A 15,545-nucleotide genomic window follows, 5' to 3' on the forward strand; every position below is an offset into this window, starting at 1 on the left:
CCTCATAAGGCATGCCTCCCAATCCAGGCAACATCCTTGTAAATCTCCTCTGCACCCTCTCAATAGCTTCCACATCCTTCCTGTAGTGGGGCGACCAGAACTGCGCACAGTACTCCAAGTGGGGTCTGACAAGGGTCCTATAAAGTTGCAGCATTATCTCCCGACTCCTAAACTCAATCCCTCGATTAATGAAGGCCAGTACACCATACGCCTTCTTGACCACATCCTCCACCTGCGAGGCCGATTTAAGAATCCTATGGAGCCGGACCCCAACATCCTTCTGCTCCTCAACACTGCTAAGACTCCTACCATTGATATTGTATTCCTTGATTTCCTATGGTAGAGACACACAGTACGAGGGGCCACGGGCTTAGGGTGAGGGGGGAGAGGTATAACACGGATATTAGAGGGAGGTTTTTCACACAGAGGGTAGTGGGGGTATGGAATGCTCTGCCAAGTAAGGTGGTGGAGGCAAACACGCTGGAGTTGTTTAAGAGTAACTTAGACAGGCACATGAGTGGGTTGGAGATGGGAGGATATAGGAGATTGTTTTAAATAAGGGTCATTAGCATTGGGACATCCCTGGAAATGTAAATGGATATGGAATGATAATAATGTTTTATTCTTTTAATTCACAGGTTTTAAGTCAGTCCGCCTTGTTGTCCAACGAGGGGCATACACGCGATGGGTCGTACTTGGGCTGCTCTTGGATGTTCGAGTGTAGCCTAGTGCTTCATGTCGTTAGTGTGTGCCTGAACTGGACCAGATACTGGGCAAGACGACAGCTCAGTGACTATCGCTGATTGCTGTGCAGACACATGGATTTGGGCTGGTGTCTGTGGGAGTTTGTACAGTCTCCCCGTGCTTATGTGGGTTTACTCCGGGTGCTCCGGTTTCCTCCCACACCCCAGAGATGTGCTATTAGGCTGATTGGAGGTAATAAATTGTCCCTAAATCAGTTTCCCAAAATGTGGAATGCCATAAGCATAGATAAGGGTCATGGGTGGAGGGGGGACTGGGAATGTTAAAATGGCGGCATGGGCTCGTTGGGCCAAAGGGCCTGTTTCCCGGGCTGTTTTTGTTCTTTGTTCTTCTTTGTTCCTTGATATTGTATCACTTTCAGATCAGGAGTGGAAACATAAATACAGTCTCTTATCCTCATGCAATAGCTCGATTTCACACTCTGTGCAGTTGATTAGAAACCACAAACTGAAACTTTGATCTCACAATGCTAAAATATTGAAAGTTTGTGATGTGTTCGGGTGCAACGTGTTATTAAACATATCTTTAAATTATGTTATGTTTGAATCGCCCCAGGTCTGTGTGGGTTTCAGATTAGAAGTGCAAACCTTATTCACAATCCTATTGGGTTGGGGACAGAGTACATCGAGAGAGAGTTGCCCCATTGATGGGAGAATCAAGAACCGGGGAGCACCTAATGGAAATAACTGGCAGATGAAGCGATGGTGATTCAGTTATCTGGGCTTTAGTTTTAAACTGGTGTCATTATTATTAAAGCATGCTGTTTAAATAAGAACATAAGAAATAGGAGCAGGAGTAGGGCCATCTAGCCCTTTGAGCCTGCCCCGCCATTCAATAAGATCATGGCTGATCTGATAGTGGATGAGTTCCACTTTCCCGCTTTCTCCCCTTAATTCCCCTGTCTATCAGAAACCTATCTACCTGTGACTTAAATATATTCAGTGAGGCAGCCTCCACCACTTCAAAGGGCAGAGAATTCCAGAGATTCACCACCCTTTGAGTGAGAAGTTCCCCCTCAACTCTGATCTAAACTGCCCCCCTCATATCTTGAGGCTGTGCCCTCTAGTCCAGCTGTCCTTTCTAAGCGGGAAGAATCTCTCTACCTCGACCCTATCCATCCCCTTCATTATCTTAAAATTGCAGCATTACCTCCCGACTCCTAAACTCAATCCCTCGATATGCCATATGCCTTCTTGACCACATCCTCCACCTGCGAGGCCGATTTAAGAGTCCTACGGACCCGGACCCCAAGATCCTTCTGCTCCTCAACACTGCTAAGGCTCCTACCCTTGATATTGTACTCCTTGATATTGTATCACTTTCAGATCAGGCGTGGAAACATAAATACAGTCTCTTATCCTCATGCAATAGTTAGATTTCACACTCCTCACAGTTGATTCGAAACCACAAAATGAAACTTTGTTCTCACAATGTTAAAATATTGAAAATTTGTGATGTGTTCGGGTGCAATGTGTTATTAAACATATCTTTAAATTATGTTATGTTTGAATTGCCCCAGGTCTGTGTGGGTTTCAGATAAGAAGTGCGAACCTTATACACAATCCTATTGGGTTGGGGACAGAGTACATCGAGAGAGAGTTGCCCCATTGATGGGAGAATCAAGAACTGGAGGGCACTTAATGGAAATAACTGGCAGATGAAGCAATGGTGATTCAGTTATCTGGGCTTTATTTTTAAACTGGTGTCATCATTATTAAAGCATGCTGTCTGAGTATTACAAGTCTTCTTCGGGAATGCTGAAATACATCAATACAAGAATTCAGTCATTCTCAACGAACATACAAACAGTTGTTTATTGAAAATGGGAACCTTCTCCAATGATTTCCTCATTGGAAACACTTCCTGAGTTGGTACCTGCATCATGCGGAGGGATATATTGGCCTTGGAGGGAGTGTAGAGGAGGTTCACTAGGCTGATACCGGAGATGAGGGGCTTGGACTATGAAGAGAGATTAAATAGACTGGGTCTGTACTCGTTGGAGTTTAGAAGGATGAGGGGGGGATCTCATAGAGACGTATAAGATAATGAAGGGGATGGATAGGGTAGAGTTAGAGAGATTCTTCCCGCTTAGAAAGGACAGCAGGACTAGAGGGCACAGCCTCAAGATACGGGGGGGGGGGGGGAGCAGTTTAGATTGGAGTTGAGGAGGAACTTCTTCACTCAAAGGGTGGTGAATCTCTGGAATTCTCTGCCCGTTGAAGTGGTGGAGGCTACCTTGCTGAATATATTTAAGTCACGGGTAGATAGGTTTCTGATAGACAAGGGAGAAAGCGGGATAGTGGAACTGATCCACTTCAGATCAGCCATGATCTTATTGAATGGTGGGGCAGGCTCGAAGGGCTACTCTTGCTCCTATTTCTTATGTCCTTGTGTAAGACATACATGAAACTGTAGGACGAGAACATCACTTTCCTCCTTCCGACTGTGATCAAACTCTCATCGCTATCCCCTCTTGCCTGGGCTTAAATGTCTGGAATTACCTCACAGAATCCCCGCAATCTGAGTGGCTTGCTGCCGTCAGCGCCCTCATATTTCAATTTCATTGTTTCTGTGTCTCTGTGTGCTTGGTTTAAACTCCTCGGTCCAATTCAAAAGCCTGTTTCTCATGTGGAACACTGACATACAAATAATGCAAAAATCGGCTCCTGCAGCCTGCAGTTTAAAGTCCACACACGTAGGTTTTAAGAGACAATGCTACATATTTTCGTTATTTCACAGAATCGTAGAACCCTACAGTGCAGAAAGAGGCCCTTTGGCCCATCGAGTCTGCACCGAACACAATCCCACGCAGGATCTACCTCCACATTAATCGAGGGATTGAGTTTAGGAGTCGGGAGGTAATGCTGCAACTTTGTAAGACCCTTGTCAGACCCCACTTGGAGTACTGTGCGCAGTTCTGGTCGCCTCACTATAGGAAGGATGTGGAAGCTATTGAGAGGGTGCAGAGGAGATTTACAAGGATGTTGCCTGGATTGGGAGGCATGCCTTATGAGGATAGGTTGAGGGAGCTCGGTCTCTTCTCCCTGGAGAGATGAAGGTTGAGAGGGGACCTGATAGAGGTTTATGAGATGTTGAGAGGAATAGATAGGGTGGATTCTCGGAGGCTATTTCCCAGGGCTGAAATGGTCACTACGAGAGGACACAGGTTTAAGGTGCTGGGGAGCAAGTACAGAGGAGATGTCAGGGATAAGTTTTTCATGATGCGGATACGCCGGTGTTGGACTGGGATAAGTTTTTCACTCAGAGAGTGGTGAGTGAGTGGAATCGGCTGCCATCGGTGGTAGTGGAGGCGAACTCGCTGGGGTCTTTTACGAGACTTCTGGATGAGTACATGGGATCTAAAGGGATTGAGGGTTATAGATAGGCCTGTTAGGTAGGGATAGTATCGGTGCAACTTGTGGGCCGAAGGGCCTGATTGTGCTGTAGTGTTCTATGATCTAGATTGAAATTCTGTGCTAGATTTTAAATATGCTGAATTAGAAACAAAGAGATATACAAAAGTAGAAGGAGGTTTGAGCCATTTGCCCCTTCCAGCCTGCTCCACCATTCATTTCAATCATTCTGATCATCAGTTTCAATATCCCTTCCCGCATTGATCGCATTAGTCTCAAAAACCATATCTAATTTCTTCTTCAAATCATACCAAGTTTTGCCTTTAACTATGCACTGTGGCAGTGAATTCTATAGATTCACCACGCTGTGGATAAAGGCCACATCCCTCGAAGATTCAGGTAGATTCAGCTCTCTGCCTGAGAGCTGGTAAGACTGCTTTTGTATTTGTGTGTGCTGTAAGTGCTTTGGCTCACAGGGCCAAAGAGATAAGGTAAGTTGTAAGTTTTTTTTCCCCTTTTTCCTTTGGGTTGCTATAAGGGGTAAATATGAGTGTGAGACCTGTATGTTGTTGCCAATGCAACATATGGGAGGTCTTGGAGGCTCCTGGCCTGCCAGACATCCACACCTGTGCTCGGTGTGTGGAGTTGCAGGCCCTACGAAACCAGGTTAAGGAGCTGCAAATGCAGCTCGAGGACCTTCGGCTAGTTAGGGAGAGTGAGGAGGTTATAGAAAGGAGCTACCAGCAGGTAGTCACACCAGGGCAACGGGATGAGGGCACTTGGGTTACCATTAGGAAGGGGAAAACACGGGTGATGGGGAGCACTCCGGTGGATGTCCCCCTTCAAAATAAGTACTCCGGCCTGATTACTACTGGGGGGGACAGCTCATCTGAGGGAGGAAGCGGTGGCCAGCTCTCTGGAGCTGAGCCAGTGAGCCAAAAAATCAAAAAGGGAAGCAGAAAGGTAGTATTAATAGGGGACTCCACAGTGAGGGGGGGGCGGACAGGCGTTTTTGTGGACGTAGAAGGGAGTCGCGGATGGTGGTTTGTCTCCCTGGGGCTGGGATCCGGGATGTCTCTGGGCGGGTCCCAGACATCCTGAAAGGGGAGGGTGAGGAACCGGAGGTAGTAGTACATATAGGTACTACTGATGTAGGTAAGAAGAGGGAGGCACTCGTGAAAAAGGACTATAGGGAACTGGGTAGGCAGCTGAGGAAGAGAAAAGCGAAGGTAGTAATCTCAGGATTGCTGCCTGTGCCAACGGAGAATGAGGGAAGAAATGAAATGAGGTGGAGGGTGAATGCGTGGCTGAGGGACTGGTGTAGAGGGCAGGGATTTCGGTTCCTAGATCACTGGGACCTCTTTAGGGGTAGGTGGGACCTCTATAGTAGGGACGGGTGGCACTTAAATACCAGGGGGACTAGTATCTTGGCGGGAAGACTGGCTAAGGCTACCGGGGGGACTTTAAACTAGAAAGGATGGGGGGAGGGAACTGTGTTGGGGAAACTGGGACGGAGGAGGTTCGCTCCCAGGTAGGGGAGGACCGCAGGCAGTATGGGAGGGAGGTTAGACAGGTGGTGGAGAAGGGAAATGCCCAGACTGAGGGGCTGAAGTGTATATATTTTAATGCAAGGAGTATAGTGAATAAGGTAGATGAGCTTAGGGCGTGGATTGCTGTTTGGGATTGTGATGTGGTGGCCATTACGGAGACTTGGATGTCTCAGGGACAGGACTGGGTACTTCAGGTGCCAGGCTTCAGATGCTTCAGGAAGGACAGGGAGGGTGGCAGAAGGGGTGGTGGCGTGGCACTGTTGATCAGGGATAGTGTCATGGCTACAGAGAAAGAGGATGTCGTGGAGGGATTGTCTACAGAATCTCTGTGGGTGGAAGTTAGGAACAGCAAAGGGTCAAAAACTTTGCTGGGTGTAATCTATAGGCCGCCCAATAGTGACAGGGAAGTTGAAGTGCAAATAGGGAAACAGATTCTGGAGAGATGTTTTAATAACAGAGTTGTCGTGATGGGAGACTTCAATTTCCCAAACATCGACTGGAATATCCCTAGGGTAAGGGGTTTGGATGGGGAGGAGTTTGTTAGGTGTGTTCAGGAGGGTTTCCTGACGCAGTATGTGGACAAGCCTATGAGGGGAGAGGCTGTACTTGACCTGGTACTGGCGAATGAACCAGGGCAGATGATGGATCTTTCGGTAGGAGAGCATCTTGGATATGGTGACCATAATTCTATCTCCTTCACAATTGCGTTGGAACGAGATAGGATCAGGCAGGCTAGGAAGGTGTTTGTCTGGGGTAAGGGGAGATACGAAGAAGTCAGGAAGTTACTTGGACAAATAAACTGGAAGGAGGAGTTCTTAGGGAAAAGTACCGAAGGAAGGTGGCAGATATTCAAGGAATGTGTGTCTGGAGCTCTGAATGACAACGTTCCGATGAGACGAGGGGGTTTTGGTGGGTCGAGGGAACCGTGGTGCACAAAGGATGTGTTGAACCTAGTCAGGAAGAAAAGGAAGGTGTACAAGAGGTTCAGGGAATTAGGAGATGTTAAAGATCTTGAGGAGTATAAGGACTGTAGGAGGGAACTTAAAAGGGAAATTAAGAGAGCCAGAAGGGGTCATGAGAAGACCTTGGCGAGTAAGATTAAGGAGAATCCCAAGGCCTTCTATAAATATGTGAAAGGTAAAAGGATAAGAAGAGAAGGGATAGGACCTATAAAAGGTGAGGGGGGAAAGGTTTGTGTGGAACCAGAAGAAATGGCGGAGGTGCTTTACGAGTACTTCGCCTCAGTATTCACGGTGGAAGCCGATCTGGGAGATTTTGTTATGGATTTGCAGCAGATGGAAAAGATTGAGTACGTGAATATTAAGGAGGAGGATGTGTTGGAACTTTTGAATTCTATCAAGGTAGATAAGTCGCCGGGACCAGATGGGATGTACCCCAGGATACTGTGGGAGGCGAGGGAAGAGATTGCAGAGCCCCTGGCGATGATCTTTGCGTCGTCAATGGAGACGGGAGAGGTTCCAGAGGATTGGAGGATTGCGGATGTAGTTCCTATTTTTAAGAAAGGGAACAGAGATAGCCCGGGAAATTACCGACCGGTGAGTCTGACCTCAGTGGTTGGTAAGCTGATGGAGAGGCTTCTGAGGGACAAGATTTACGAACATTTGGAGAGGTTTGACATGATCAGGAATAGTCAGCATGGATTTGTCAAGGGCAGGTCGTGCCTTACAAGCCTAGTTGAGTTCTTCGATAATGTGACTGAACACATTGACGAAGGAAGTGCCGTGGACGTAGTGTACATGGACTTCAGCAAGGCGTTTGATAAGGTCCCCCATGCAAGACTTCTTGAGAAGGTGAGAGGGCGTGGGATCCAAGGGCCTTTGGCCTTGTGGATCCAGAACTGGCTTGCCTGCAGAAGGCAGAGAGTGGTTGTGGATGGGGCTTTTTCTGAATGGAGGTCAGTCACCAGCGGAGTGCCTCAAGGATCTGTTCTGGGACCCTTGTTGTTTGTCATTTTCATAAATGACCTGGATGAGGAAGTGGAGGGATGGGTAAGTAAGTTCGCTGATGACACGAAGGTCGGTGGTGTTGTGGATGATCTGGAAGGATGGCAAAAGTTGCAGCAGGACATAGATAGGATGCAGGACTGGGCGGAGAAGTGGCAGATGGAGTTCAACGCGGATAAATGTGTAGTCGTCCATTTTGGCAGAACCAACGGGATGAACGAGTACACTATCAAGGGCAGAAGTCTGAGTAGTGTTGAGGAGCAGAAGGATCTTGGGGTCCGGGTCCACAGGACTCTTAAATCGGCCTCGCAGGTGGAGGAGGTGGTCAAGAAGGCGTATGGTGTACTGGCCTTCATTAATCGAGGGATTGAGTTTAGGAGTCGGGAGGTAATGCTGGAACTTTATAAGACCCTTGTCAGGCCTCATTTGGAGTATTGTGCGCAGTTCTGGTCGCCTCACTATAGGAAAGATGTAGAAGCTATTGAAAGGGTGCAGAGGAGATTTACAAGGATGTTGCCTGGACTGGGAGGCATGCCTTATGAAGTTAGGTTGAGGGAGCTGGGACTCTTTTCCCTGGAGAGACGAAGGTTGAGAGGCGACCTGATAGAAGTTTACAAAATGTTGAGAGGAATAGATAGGGTGGACTCTCAGAGGCTATTTCCCCGGGTTGAAATGGTCGCTACGAGAGGACACAGATTTAAGGTGCGGGGAGGGAGGTTCAGAAGTGATGTTAGGGGTATGGTGGGGAGGTCCTATGAGGAGAGACTGAGGGATCTAGGGTTGTTTTCGTTGGGAAGAAGGCGGCTAAGAGGGGATCTTATTGAAACATATAAGATGATTAGGGGTTTAGATAGGGTGGATAGTGATAGCCTTTTTCCTCGGATGGAGAAAGCTAGCACGAGGGGGCATGACTTTAAATTAAGGGGGGGTAGCTACAGGACGGATGTCAGGGGTAGGTTCTTTACCCAGCGGGTGGTGAGGGATTGGAATGCCCTGCCTGCTGCAGTTGTAGATGCGTCTAGTTTGGGGGCGTTTAAGAGATCTCTGGATAGGTTTATGGACGAAAAGGGATTGGTATAGGCTAGTGGGTCATTGTTTTTGTAACTGGTCGGCGCAACATCGTGGGCCGAAGGGCCTGTTCTGCGCTGTAATGTTCTATGTTCTATGTTCTATGTAAGTTTTTCACTCAGAGGGTGGTGAGTGAATGGAATCGGCTGCCGTCAGTGATGGTGGAGGCGAACTCGCTGGGGTCTTTTAAAAGACTTCTGGATGAGTATATGGGGTTTAATGAGATTGAGGGTTATAGATAGGTCTGTAGGTTGGTAGGTGATGTGATCGGCGCAACTTGTGGGCCGAAGGGCCTGTTTGTGCTGTAGTGTTCTATGTTCTATGTTCTATGATAATCGTGTGATACACGCAATGCTAATTCTAAAGAAACGTTTACCAATGAAATGTGGTTATCCCATTCTAACAGATGTCTTCAACCGGCATGGTAGCACAGTGGGTTAGCACTGCTGCTTCATAGCTCTGGGGACCTGGGTTCGATTCCCGGCTCAGGTCACTGTCTGTCTGGAGTTTGCACATTCTCCTTGTGTCTGCGTGGGTTTCCTCCCACAGTCCAAAGATGTGCAGGTGAGGTGGATTGGCCATGCTAAATTGTCCCTTAGTGTCCAAAGATGTGTAGGTTAGGTGGATTGGCCAAGGGAAATTGCCCCTTATTGTCCAAAGGTGTGCATGTTGGGTGGATTGGCCATGCTAAATTACCACTTAGTCTCCAAAGGTGTGCAGGTTGGGTGGATTTGTCATGCTAAATTACCCGTTAGCCTCCAAAGATGTGCAGGTGAAGTGGATTGGCCATGCTAAATTGTCCCTTAGTGTCCAAAGATGTGTGGGTTAGGTGGATTGGCCATGCTAAATTGTCTCTTTGTATCCAAAGATGTGCGGGTTGGGTGGATTGGCCATGCTAAATTGTCCCTTAGTGTCCAAAGATGCGCAGGTTGGGTGGATTGGCCATGCTAAATTGTCCCTTAGTGTCCAAAGATGTGAAGGTTAGGTGGATTGACCATGCTAAATTGTCCCTTAGTGTCCAAAGATGTGCAGGTTAGGTGGATTGACCATGCTAAATTGTCTCTTAGTGTCCAAAGATGTGCAGGTTAGGGGGATTGGCCATGCTAAATTGTCCCTTAGTGTCCAAAGATGTGCAGGTTAAGAAAAACTCATCTTGTTCACGAATGTTTTTATTGGGTAGCACAGTGGGTTAGCACTGCGGCTTCACAGCTCCAGGCACCTGGGTTGGATTCCTGGCCATTCCTGCACATTCTCCTCGTGTCTGCGTGGGTTTCCTCCGGGTGCTCCGGTTTCCTCCCACAGTCCAAAGATGTGAGGGTTAGGTGGATTGGCCATGCTAAAATTGCCCCTTAGTGTCCTGAGATGTGTAGGTTAGAGGGATTAGTGGTTAAAATATGTAGCGATGTGGGTGTAGGGCCTGGGTGGGATTGTGGTTAGTGCAGATGCAATGGGCTGAATGGCCTCTTTCTGCACTGTAGGATGTCTATGATTCATCGTGCTGTGGGACAGCTGTTGGACTTTTGCGCACTTGGAAATGAATGGTTACTGGTCAGAAAGTTCAACATGATTCAGGCATTGAGTTGTTGGGTTTTGAAAGAATGGTTTCATTTGTGGATGAAAATTGTGTAAAATTTTCACCAGTCAACTTATAGAAAAATCTAAGATTTTGTTTTCATTTAGATCTGAGAAAATGAATCTATATTATCTTAACACACAGATCTGGATGTCGTAATCTGTTTATCCAGTAATGTAATTGCAATGAATTGAAAGATGTTGAAATCACACTTTTCCTGCTGCTAGCTACAAGATATAAATTAACTGCTCTGGGAATGAACCCACACTGAGCTTGGTGAAGGCAGATTACCTGCAGCACGAAGGGATATTACAGTTAATCGAGAAAATGCGTGAAACATTTTACAGCGTTGGGAAAATATATTATACATTTTTTGGTGTCATTGGTGTTCCTGGTAAGTCAATGTTACAATTGAGGTTTTGTACAACTGTGTATAAATTGGCCTCTGTCCTCCCACACCCCAGAACCCGGAGCACCCGGATGAAACCCACGCAAGCACGGGGAGAATGCGCAAACTCCCGCAGACACTCACCCAAATCCATGTATCTGCACAGCAAACAGTGATAGTCACTGAGCTGTCATGTTGCCCGTCTGCTGGTCCAGTTTAAGCGTACACTAACGATGTGAAGCACTAGGCAACTCTTGAAACATCCAAGAGCAGCCCTCGTACGACCCATCGTGTGTATACCCCTTGTTGGACAACAAGGCGGACCGAATCACTTGTGGATTAAAAGAGAAAAACATCAATAATGTGTGCAGATGTGGGATTGCTGTCGCTGCAAGCTTCATAGCTGAATTGCCACGGTTTGCATTGTTGGAATTCTGTGATTTTATTTGTGGAAAGTGGGTGATTGTTAGAATTGTCTTTTCATTTTATCACTCGTCCCAAGTGGCGACGCACTTTTCTCTAGAATCTCGATTTTTATCACGGGTTTCCTTGTGATGATTTTATATTGACATTTTAATTTACAGTTCCTACTTTCCCTTGCAGTTAATTTAACAGCGATTGCTATCCTATCCCGGGGAAAGTGTGGTCTCTCTACCTGCACGACACATTACCTGGTGGCCATGGCAACAGCGGATCTTTTTGTGATTATCAGTGAGGTCATACTATATCGATTGAATTATTATTATTTCCGTGGATCTTTCCTGGATATAACCCCTGTCTGTAGTGTTATCTATGTTCTGACTCGTTCAGCTGCAGACTGTTCTGTCTGGTTTACTGTCAATTTCTCTTTTGATCGGTTTGTGGTCATTTGTTGTCAAAACCTGAAAATAAAACATCGTTCTAAAAAAACAGCGATATTGGTTCTATCCACAACTGGCGTTGTGCTCTGTTTAAAAAATATCCCCTTTTACTTTACAGTTGATCATGGATGGATAATTGATAATGTGCCATGGGACTGTGTAATAAAGCCAAGCTATTTCACTGAGCCTGGATGGGTGGGATTTGACTGGTTTGATAGAATTTTAACACCAATGTTGCCATTTGCATTAATTCTATTGTTGAACGCTCTGACTGTCAGATATATTTTAGTGGCCAGTCGAATCCGCAAGAGACTGAGGGATCAAAGCAAGACAGAGACTCAGAGTGACACAGAGATGGAAAGCAGAAGGAAATCTGTGATATTACTCTTCACCATATCCGGCAGCTTCATACTTCTGTGGTTGACACATGTAACAGAGTTCTTATATTATGTCATCACAAGGAAAGATCCTGGAGACTATAACAGTTGTGAATTCGTCTTTCGGAAAGTTGGATATATGCTGCGGATTTCAAGTTGCTGCACAAACACATTGATTTATGGAGTGACTCAGTCCAAGTTCAGAGAGCAGTTCAAGAGGGCAATGAAATACCCAGTTGTATCAATTATTAAGTGCATTAGTAAATCAATACATTGAAATCAATATGGTCGTGTGTCCCAGTTTTTCATCCATGAATCCAATATTTATCTCAAGCCTTCCATCAAGTATAATCTAAGTGTTGATGGAAGTTTGCATTTGCAGCCACTGGCAATAGGCGATGCAACATGGCAGAAGTGAGACAGAAGCATCATAGAACATAGAAGATAGAACATTACAGCACAAACAGGCCCTTCAGCCTACAAGTTGTGCCGAACATATCCAGACCTACCAGGCCATAGAACTATCTGTAACTCCCAATCCCATTAAATCCCATGCACTCATCCAGAAGTCTTTTAAAAGACCCCAGCGAGTTCGCCTCTACCACCACCAACGGCAGCCGATTCCAGTCACTCACCACCCTCTGAGTGAAAAACTTTCCCCTGACATCTCCTCTGTACTTGCTCCCTAGCACCATAAACCTGTGTCCTCTCGTAGCGACCATTTCAGCCCTGGGAAATAGCCTCCGAGAATCCACCCTATCTATTCCTCTCAACATTTTATAAACCTCTATCAGTTTGCCTCTCAACCTTCGTCTCTCCAGGGAGAAGAGACCTAGCTCCCTCAACCTATCCTCATAAGGCATGCCTCCCAATCCAGGCAACATCCTTGTAAATCTCCTCTGCACCCTCTCAATATCTTCCACATCCTTCCTGTAGTGAGGCGACCAGAACTGCGCACAGTACTCCAAGTGGGGTCTGACAAGGGTCTTATTAAGTTGCAGCATTACCTCCCAACTCCTAAACTCAATCCCTCGATATGCCATATGCCTTCTTGACCACAACCTCCACCTGTGAGGCCGATTTAAGAGTCCTACGGACCCGGACCCCAAGATCCTTCTGCTCCTCAACACTGCTAAGGCTCCTACCCTTGATATTGTACTCCTTGATATTGTATCACTTTCAGATCAGGCGTGGACAGATAAATACAGTCTCTTATCCTCATGCAATAGCTAGATTTCACACTCCTCACAGTTGATTCGAAACCACAAAATGAAACTGTTCTCACAATGTTAAAATATTGAAAATTTGTGATGTGTTCGGGTGCAATGTGTTATTAAACATATCTTTAAATTATGTTATGTTTGAATCGCCCCAGGTCTGTGTGGGTTTCAGATTAGAAGTGCAAACCTTAGGAGTGCAGAGAAGGTTCACCAGGCTGATACCGGAGATGAGGGTTTTTGCTTATGAGGAGCGATTGAATAGACTGGGTCTGTACACATTGGAGATTAGAAGGATGAGGGGGGATCTTATAGAGACGTATAAGATAATGAAGGGGATGGATAGGGTAGAGGTAGAGAGATTCTTCCCGCTTAGAAAGGACAGCAGGACTAGAGGGCACAGCCTCAAGATATGAGGGGGGCCAGTTTAGATCGGAGTTGAGGAGGAACTTCTTCACTCAAAGGGTGGTGAATCTCTTGAATTCTCTGCCCGTTGAAGTGGTGGAGGCTGCCTCGCTAAATATATTTAAGTCACAGGTAGATAGGTTTCTGATAGACAGGGGAATTAAGGATTATGGGGAGAGAGCGGGAAAGTAGAACAGGAGAGTGAACAGTTATACAGCAGGGAGAACACTTAAACAAAACGATATGTAACAGAAAACAGTTTGTTCAGAAATGATCAGTTTTTCCATCTCAGTATAAGAACATAAGAAATAGGAGCAGGAGTAGGGCCATCTAGCCCTTCGAGCCTGCCCCGCCATTCAATAAGATCATGGCTGATCTGAAGTGGATCAGTCCCACCTTCTCCCCATAACCAGTATCTTGCTGATTTGAATCATCAAACGCTACAGTGCAGGGAGAGGCCCAACGAGTCTACACCAAACACAATCCCATCCAGGCCCTATCCCAGGACTTTGAATAGTGTGGATGAGCAGAGGGATCGAGGTGTATGTGTACATAGATCCCTGAAAGTTGGGAGTCAAGTAGATAAGGTTGTTAAGAAGGCATACGGTGTCTTGGCGTTTATTGGTAGGGGGATTGAATTTAGGAGTCGCAGCGTCATGTTGCAACTGTACACAACTCTGGTGCGGCCGCACTTGGAGTACTGTGTGCAGTTCTGATCCCCACATTACAGGAAGGATGTGGAGGCTTTGGAGACGGTGCAGAGGAGGTTTACCAGGATGTTGCCTGGTATGGAGGGGAGGTCCTATGAGGAGAGGCTGAGGGATTTGGGGTTGTTTTCGTTAGAAAGAAGGCGGCTAAGAGGGCATCTTATTGAAACATATAAGATGATTAGAGGTTTAGATAGGGTGGATAGTGATAGCCTTTTTCCTCTGATGGAGAAATCTAGCACGAGGGGGCATGGCTTTAAATTAAGGGGGGGTAGTTATAGGACGGATGTCAGGGGTAGGTTCTTTACCCAGAGGGTGGTGAGGGATTGGAATGCCCTGCCTGCTGCAGTTGTAAATGCGCCTAGTTTGGGGGCGTTTAAGAGATCCGTGGATAGGTTTATGGACGAAAAGGGATTGGTTTAGGTTAGTGGGTCATTGTTTTTTAACTGGTCGGCGCAACATCGTGGGCCGAAGGGCCTGTTCTGCGCTGTAATGTTCTATGTTCTATCCCGATATATTATACCCACTAATCCCTCTAACCTACACATCCCAGGACACTAAGGGGCAATTTCTTAGCATGGCCAATCCACCTAACCCGCACATCTTTGGACTGTGGGAGGAAACCGGAGCAAACCCACGCAGACACGAGGAGAATGCGCAAACTCCACACAGACAGTGACCCGAGGCCAGGAATCGAACCCAGGACCCTAGATCTATGAAGTAGCAGTGCTAACCCTCTGTGCTACTGTGCCACCCTTTAGCTTGGTACTTTTCTGTCTGGCATTTTCTACGTATCCTGATAGTCTCTCCTGCTTTTTCTGTGCGTCTTTCTCTGCCTGTTAGACTGGAGATGGTGTTATGTGTTACTGTCCAGCCAGGGTTAACTTCCCAATACGCGGATTTTAAGTCATACAATGAATAGTTCCCTGGCTCCCTTGGAACTGTAATAGAAGGAAAAGGCACAGCACTAGTGTGCTGGTCACATAAACCAAGCATAGAACATTACAGCGCAGTACAGGCCCTTTGGCCCTCGATGTTGCGCCGACCAGTGGAACCAATCTAATGACTCTCTAACCTAAACTATTCCAATGTTATCCATATGCCTATCCACTGACCATTTGAACGCACTTAAAGTTGGCGAGTCCACAACTGCTGCAGGCAGGGCATTCCACGCCCTCTGAGTCAAGAACCTACCTCCGCCCTATAATTACCACCCCTCAATTTAAAGCTATGTCCCCTCGTGTTAGCCCTCACCATCCGAGGAAAAACTGCCCACCCTATCTAACCCTCTGATCATCTTGTATGCCTCAATTAGGTCGCC

The 15,545-nt window shown here is 46.6% G+C and overlaps 1 protein-coding gene across 1 annotated transcript; it reads left to right on the plus strand.

The window, feature by feature from the left end:
* Positions 1-10,597: 10,597 nt before the first annotated feature.
* Positions 10,598-12,172, plus strand: LOC145337816 (putative G-protein coupled receptor 139). Its single transcript, XM_080182670.1, has 2 exons — positions 10,598-10,664; positions 11,262-12,172. Exons 1-2 carry the CDS (start codon positions 10,598-10,600, stop codon positions 12,170-12,172), a joined length of 978 nt encoding a protein of 325 aa, XP_080038796.1.
* The last annotated feature ends 3,373 nt before the right edge of the window (positions 12,173-15,545 follow it).

This window comes from Carcharhinus amblyrhynchos, unplaced genomic scaffold, assembly GCF_965287045.1.
Source record: "Carcharhinus amblyrhynchos unplaced genomic scaffold, sCarAmb.v2.hapA scaffold_79, whole genome shotgun sequence".
Lineage (NCBI taxonomy): Eukaryota > Metazoa > Chordata > Chondrichthyes > Carcharhiniformes > Carcharhinidae > Carcharhinus > Carcharhinus amblyrhynchos.